The sequence below is a fragment of the Lepisosteus oculatus genome, chromosome 8, assembly GCF_040954835.1.
Source record: "Lepisosteus oculatus isolate fLepOcu1 chromosome 8, fLepOcu1.hap2, whole genome shotgun sequence".
Classification (NCBI taxonomy): domain Eukaryota; kingdom Metazoa; phylum Chordata; class Actinopteri; order Semionotiformes; family Lepisosteidae; genus Lepisosteus; species Lepisosteus oculatus.
The window spans coordinates 19781928-19789029 of NC_090703.1; the positions used below are offsets into that span (position 1 = coordinate 19781928).

At 41.7% G+C, this 7102-nt stretch overlaps 1 protein-coding gene across 14 annotated transcripts; it reads left to right on the forward strand.

Annotated features, from left to right (window-relative positions):
- Positions 1–238: 238 nt before the first annotated feature.
- On the forward strand, positions 239–6725 carry cdca4 (cell division cycle associated 4). 14 transcript variants are annotated; one of them, XM_069193348.1, is made up of 4 exons: positions 239–2619; positions 3041–3100; positions 4116–4252; positions 4619–6725. In XM_069193348.1, the coding sequence occupies exons 3-4, from the start codon at positions 4200–4202 to the stop codon at positions 5415–5417; spliced, it is 852 nt and encodes a 283-aa protein (XP_069049449.1). In that variant the 5' UTR covers positions 239–2619; positions 3041–3100; positions 4116–4199; the 3' UTR covers positions 5418–6725. The 14 variants fall into 14 exon arrangements, with proteins under 14 accessions (XP_069049449.1, XP_015206523.1, XP_069049448.1 ...); XM_015351037.2 differs by having other exon boundaries at positions 3062–3132; XM_069193347.1 differs by having other exon boundaries at positions 3062–3100.
- Positions 6726–7102: the final 377 nt, after the last annotated feature.

Here is a 7102-nt window from a genome sequence, read left to right on the forward strand (position 1 = left end):
TCCTTTAATAACTACGCATTAGAAAACTATCCATTTTTGGCTCTCACGTATAGATAGCCTTGTTTTAATTTTGGATTGAGCGTGTTTGCAGTGGAACGTATTACTCTCCAAAAACAAATCAAGCACAGAGAGCATACTGTCTGAAACGTGGCTGGGGTTCCTTGTGTGTGCGGCTTTTGTTCGAGTTTCTCAGTTGAAGCAATGGGGCTGTCGATCAAGAGGCAGCGTGTCCGCCCACTTCACCCTTCCTCCGCGGCAGCTGGGGATCGACAGCCAGCTCGGGCTACACAGTGTCAGGGAAGCCCGGAGTCACAGCGCTGTGCCTTTAATTCTCCCAACTCAGAGCTTATGACCGCCGCCGGCAAAGAGTAAGATATACTTGCACGGAAAGGTAAGCTTCAAACGGCGAAACGTGAATTCCTCTGTTATTTTAACGGTCTGAAACGATCAAATTAAGAGCGTTTCAAAATCATTGCATCTGGCGGAATGAGTTAGCACAGCCTTAAAGCATTCTTATGCGGAAGTGCCCCGGCGGTACTTTTCCCTCTTTTCGCCAGTACGGCCGACCGAAAAGGTGCGGGGGGGATTATTTAAAACATCACAAATGTTCCGAACGTCGGCAATCGGACCGAGGGTTCGCAGAGCCGCAGCCGATGCCCCCCTTTTTAGTTTAGGTACAAAAGTAACTGGACGAGAAGGAGTTAGCAAATTCAAAATGGCTGCCCTCCTTGTTGTCGCCACTGCTCTTTCAGGCGCTTTTCCGTGCCTGAACGGTGGGGGACAAAGCGGACCGTCACGACGGGGTCGGGCGATCGTGAATGCGTCCTGCTCGAGAGTTTGATTTCGACTTAACAATCCGTGAACCAGTACTGTAAATTTATTTTAATTATTTGCTGTTTTATATGTTGGGGAGGGAGGGGGGGGGGGCGACGAAATTTTGTGGAATTAATGACTTTAACCGGTAGGGGAATGCCAGCGACGTCAGGGCTGTGGGGGAGGGGGACTGGAGCCGGGGTGGAGCTTGTCTGCATCTGGGAGGCGAGATGGGGGGGGTCCGTGGCCGTGGTTCAGTGTGCGTGCGGCATGTTTCAGCTGTGCCACTTTAACTCGCTCAGGGGCTGGCATTGTCAGGCGTGGGGTGGGAAATTCGAAAGTCGGGATGAAGCGGCCCCGGGGCTCTTTCTGATGTTTTCTGCCTTGTGCCTGACTTGCCTGATGTGTTTCAGATGTAAGTGCAGTTCATTCCTGTAGAGGGCGAGGGAAGGCGGCTGGAGTTGTTGTCTGAGTTGGCCGGGCTCCCAGCCGAGAATATTTATGGATGTTTGCCACGGGTACATATCTCCCGGTGGCGCAGACGGACTCTCTCATCATTCTTTTCCTTGCTCTGCCCAGTGGAAGTCGAGGCTGGTTTTCATCTCCGTTTCAAACTATTTCTCACTCAATAAGAACCACGTTCTCCGAATTAAAAAAAAAACTCGATAAATGGTGCAGAAAAATGCTCCGTCGTTATTTTTTTCAGTTGAGAGTGCCAGTCGATTCTCCAACGCTCAACGTCCTAAGCAAGCCACCTCAGTAAAGTAACAAACACAACCTTGTATGGAGTCCAGTCATTAACCAAATTATATTAAGGTTTATTCAAATTGAAAACGTGCCTGTTTGATGCTCTCATTTATAAACTGACCTTTTTGAGACCTTTTTTCAGTTTATTCAAACAATTGATTAATCTATGATTGACCTTTTTGTTCTTGTTTGCAGCCCAGGTCAGCTTTTTCAGTCAAAAGTGTTGTCCATCCCTGTAGCAATGTGATTACTTTGAACTTGGTCTTTTCTCTAGGTGTGCAGTTGACAACCTTATGTTGAAAAGCTGTGAATCTTCAGTAATAATCACTCCTTGATTTTTTTTTTTGCTTTATTAAAATGACCCTTTCTTTTTGTGCGTGTGTGTCAGTACTGAAATATGGTTGCTTAGATTAGAGCTGCAGTCCCTGTGTCGGTTGGAGGCGATCTCGTACTCAGCAGGTGGAGTGCTGATCACCCCCGAATGTCTGTAGATGCAGAAATAATTCAGTGGATTCTTCCTTTTGTTCCTCCTGAGATACACAGTCTCATTTCAGTGATTCTCACCAGGACCTTTTCACTTAAGCAATCCAAAAGAATTAAATTTAACCCCAAACCCTTTTTTCAGATAACAGGGTGCTGCAGGCAAGTGAATTGTTAGGCCCTGTAGCAATATTCAAGTACCTCATCAGGACTTGGGTTTCTCTACACTATTTGATTCTACCAAGAATTTTAACTTCATTTGACAACTGTCTCTCTTTTGTTTCAGACATATTGGAGGTGTAAGTGTATATTTGTCAGAGGCAATTGTTTGGGAAGAGTAGCGGTCTTGCATAAGATCTGTGCTTTTTATTTGCCATTACTACTAATATCTGCTTTTCATTTCTGTAGCAGACCCCTAATGTTTCTAGTTTTTCAAACATCGTTAAGTGTGGCTCGGAGAGCAGATAGAAGGATAGTTGTGCTGCGTGTTGATTGCAGTTTTAGTATGACCCTGCTGCAGCAGATCAGGTGTGTTCTTATCTGCGGCTGAAAGAGTATGGATATCACGCTGTGGGTCAGGTAGGACCATCTACAATGACTTTACCTTGATCTTGCTTGTGCCCTGATTCTGTCTTGTGTTGGTATACATATATTATTTGAACTGGGTCAAATCCTACATTCCTGTATTGTGCAACCATTTCTCTCTCACATATTTTAGCCATGAAAAGCTCAAAAAGTGTTTTTTGTTTGGGAATAATTTGTATTGCTTTTAGAAATGGGGTACAGATCTTAAGCCCAAAGGGGGAAACATCATTAAACAGAAAGTGTGCATGTAGATTGTGAATTGCCTTCATATTCAGGAATTATTCAGACTTCTGTTTTCCTTGGTCTTGCTCAGTGTAAACCAAGAAAAAGCCCCGCATTCAACAGACATCAGAAGTGTTTCTGGATGTGATGTGCAATGAACTGCTGGTTCATGTGATTGTTCTCTTTGCTTTAGATACATGTTTATTATTTTTAGGCTCAGCAGGTCTGGCTGGCTTGTCCTGTGACAGTGGAGGCAAGTGCTCAATACTCATTTCAATACTAGATGTACGTACAGTACTGTTCAGTGATACTAGAGTGTGTTTCTGTGTTTCAGAAAATTTCAGTGATGGGTAGTCGTGGGGGCTAGGGAAATGTTTTTCAGGATTACAGCTTTGATTAATGTGATGAGCCAGTTTTAATAAGCAAGGTAGTCAAGTAGGGACTCAACTTGAGTAGTTAGATAATGCAAAAACACCAGCCTAACAAGTCTTGAGTTCTATTGGAAGTTAATTGAAATTCTTCCATTTGCTGGGAAATTATTAACCTAATCAAGTGTGAAAACTGTGACTTGAAATTTCTTAGCTTTCTACGATGCTGGGTATAGATTATTTTTGAGCGTGGTGTTTAAAATATTAAGGAAAATGGAAAACGTTAACATTTTTATGCAGTTTGTTACGCGTTGATTAGCTATCTGTAGAAATGGCTTTATTTTGGAGACCAGACCTATTTACAGAGATAAATATTACTCATTGTGAGTTCTAGCCTTTAATTTGAAGGTGATCAATATTAAATTATGCAAAGTATGAGTTGCACTAGGACTCCAAAATTAAAAAAAAAACAGCAATCAAGAGTAGTTCCCTGAAAAGTGTCTACTGAGTTGAACACTTAAACTATGGCACCTTTTTATCTCTTTATACAATTATTTGTCCATATTTTTCCTCTGAGCAGAATTTACTTTCAGTAATCATTTATTGGAGGTTTTCTTAAAAGTGTCATCCTGAGTTCAGAAGGATTTGTACGTAGGGGAAACAAATGACTTATCTTTGATTCTTCTATGATCAAAATTGTTAGGTTTAGTGTTTCACTTTTGTTTAATGGCTAGTGTCCTATATTTTCACTTGATTATGTGACTGTTTTCATCAGTAAAAATCAAGACAGATATTCTGTGGGATAAGGTTAACCAAGAATTAGTTGAGGATAACTAGTAACATGCTGTACTTTGCAGTGGATTAGGGGCTGTTTAAAGCTTCATTATTCCACCCACGCAGGAACCTTACTTCTGACTGGCCTAAAATGGGCAGAAAGAGAGCAGAACAAAAGCTGTTTGTCGCCAGTACAAAAGTATTGAAGCGATGCATTCAGGAAGAAAATGGTATGTTAATGCCTGTGCCTCTCAACAGGAAAGGTACAGCACTGACAACTTTCAGAAAAGAAATGCACACCTTCAAATAGATTTTCTTGTTAAAATTCATATTTAAAAATATATAGAAAATAGAATTGACATTTTTAGCTTTTAGTTAAATGTGTGCTTGTAGATACAGTGTATAATAGTGATGTGTTTAGTACTAGGCTACTGCTTGACTTGAACGTTAAGTTGATAGGATGTGTACATTTGATAAAGTTACTGGGAAGTTAATCTACAAATAATACTGTTGGTTTTCCACAGTCAAAGTGCTTAAGACATGCTTTTTTGTTTGTGTGTGTTGTGCTATTGTCTGTATCTTCTCTTTACCGTATGGTAATCAATCCCATGTTTTCATTTTGTTAACAGATTAAAAATGTTTCCTAAGGGCACAAAACGCAAATATTGTGATGGCGATGAAATCGTGGACGAGAGCCCCGCCAGTCTGAAGGTGGTGTCTTCGTATGACCTCCAGCGCCAGTCGCTGCTGGACATGTCCCTGATCAAGCTGCAGCTCTGTCACATGCTGGTGGAGCCGAACCTGTGCCGGTCCGTCCTCATCGCGAACACGGTGCGCCAGATCCAGGAGGAGATGACACAGGACGGCAGCTGGCAGGTCATGACGGAGGCCCTGCAGGCCAGCCAGAACTCCGCGGACCGCCTGGTCGCCACGGAAATCCTCTGCCGGCCATCGCCCAAGGAGCAGGACGAGGAGAAGTCGTTCAACGTCGGCGGCTACGACGCCTGCCACACCCTGGGCGGCAACCCGGGCGAGGTGGTCGACGAGACGCTGTGCACGGTCTCCCCCGAGGCCGCCTCGGCCTACCTGCCCAGCGCCATCGCCACCTGGGAGAAAGAGGACCAGAAGGAGAACCGCCCCGAGGAGGAAGACGCCAAGCACGCGGAGCAAGTCTTCGGGAGCTTTGAGATCAAGAACCCTGCTCCCAGCCCAGACCCGGCGCTGGAGGAGCTCTTTTCCGACGTGGACACTTCCTATTACGATCTGGACACCATGCTGACAGGGATGCAGAGCTCTCCCAAAATGGGGCCCTATGACTTGCTGGAGAGCCTGTCGTCCCACAGTCCATCTTCAATCAGCTCGAACTCCAGCTGCCGGCCAGATCTCAATGAACTAGATCACATAATGGAGATTATCGTTGGCTCCTAATCAAGACGTGTCTTACGGACTGTGTGTGTTTCTGTGTGTGTAAGGACACATGCTCACGCACTTACATGGAAGGTAAGTCAAATCAGGAGCCCTGGCATAACATGGTTTGATCATGTTCTGCAAGGGCTGTGATTTTACGTGCCAACCATTGTCATTTTATTTGCATACTTTTTGTATGTTTTCTATATGTGGGTTATGTTTTTCAATTTTAATTTATTGTGGCATTTACTCTAGAATGATGTCATTACACTACATGATGGAGAACAGAACAAGTTATGTATCAGGAGTTCTAAAGTTACACATATTTTCTTAAAAATAATTGAAATATCTAAAATATAAAATATATATTTTTTCAACACATACTGCTTGGGAAATGTTACAGTACTTGTAGATTTCTTTAACCTGAGAGAATTATGGGGGGGGGGGCGGGTGATCTATGTGGAAAGGTTTTATATGATGTCTTCCTTTGATTCAGTCCCTGAATGAAATATGTGCTCAAAAAGGATATAAATGTATTTTAAAATTCCAAACAGTGTACAAATGGTGACAAGCACCTTATTATATTTTAGTGCTTAGGGAAAAATGCACAGTTGCATCTGTTAGATTTGCCAAGTGGGATATGCTTAAGTCAAATGATTGCTTAATTGCTGAAATTTCAACATGATCCTGCTTTTGCTGTTAGAAGCCATATTTTCTTATTTGTATTGTTACAAATGAAGAATTATGGGTCCCACCCAGTCTTAAGTTATTAGTTTTAATTTATTTTTTTATTTATTAAACACAAGCATGTCAGATTGCGTGTAATGGAACTTTCAAAATGAAAACTTCATTTGTCTTTTTGCATTTTAAACTTCAAGCACCATTGCAATGTCTCAAGGTATGGCAGATTTTCCATGTTCTATGCAGTAAGTTACCACAGACCTCAAACGTACGAACAGTGTTGAAAATGGTATGGATCACCATAACAATGTTTTAAATCAAGGTATTTTTGAATTTTAAAATATGATTTATTAACCAAGTTGTGTGAGCAGCTGTCTCGTTCTAAAGAGATTACTGTTCCTTTACACAGATGAGAGATTACTCAGGCAAAATGTTAGACGACAACCAGTATTATAAACCGTATTACACACCTTCCCTCTGACCAGCGTCAGTACAGTTCAATAAAAGTGCAAATCATCCAGGATGTAAATTGAGTACACATTGACATTTAATACCTAAACCTATGGTAGGCTGTATGCATTTTTTTATATTTGAATAAAATACATTGTAGCATTTTTGTAAATACTTTTTAATAAAAGGTACAAAATATTACTGTGTGTTGTCATTTACTGCCATCAAACATGTGGAGTAAAAAGGCTGTTTTCTTGATAGTTGTACCAGTTCTTACTTGAAAATACTGAGTTGTATTTTTTACATCCTTCCAGTTCTATTACAACACTTACACTTCTTTCTGAAGCCTGAGCTAATCAATATTTTTATGTCACTGTCTGTCTGTTTTACTTGAATATTAATAAGAGTCTATGCAGTCGCATTTTAAGGGCAATTAAGTACACATTTTTGTTTAGCTGCAGGTCAGAATAAGGTGTAATGCCACTAGTAAAAAAAGGCTACAAAAGGGTTGTTCGTTTTCTGGATTGAGGAATGAAGTGCACCAGAGTCAAATCTAAGACATGACATGGTTAAAG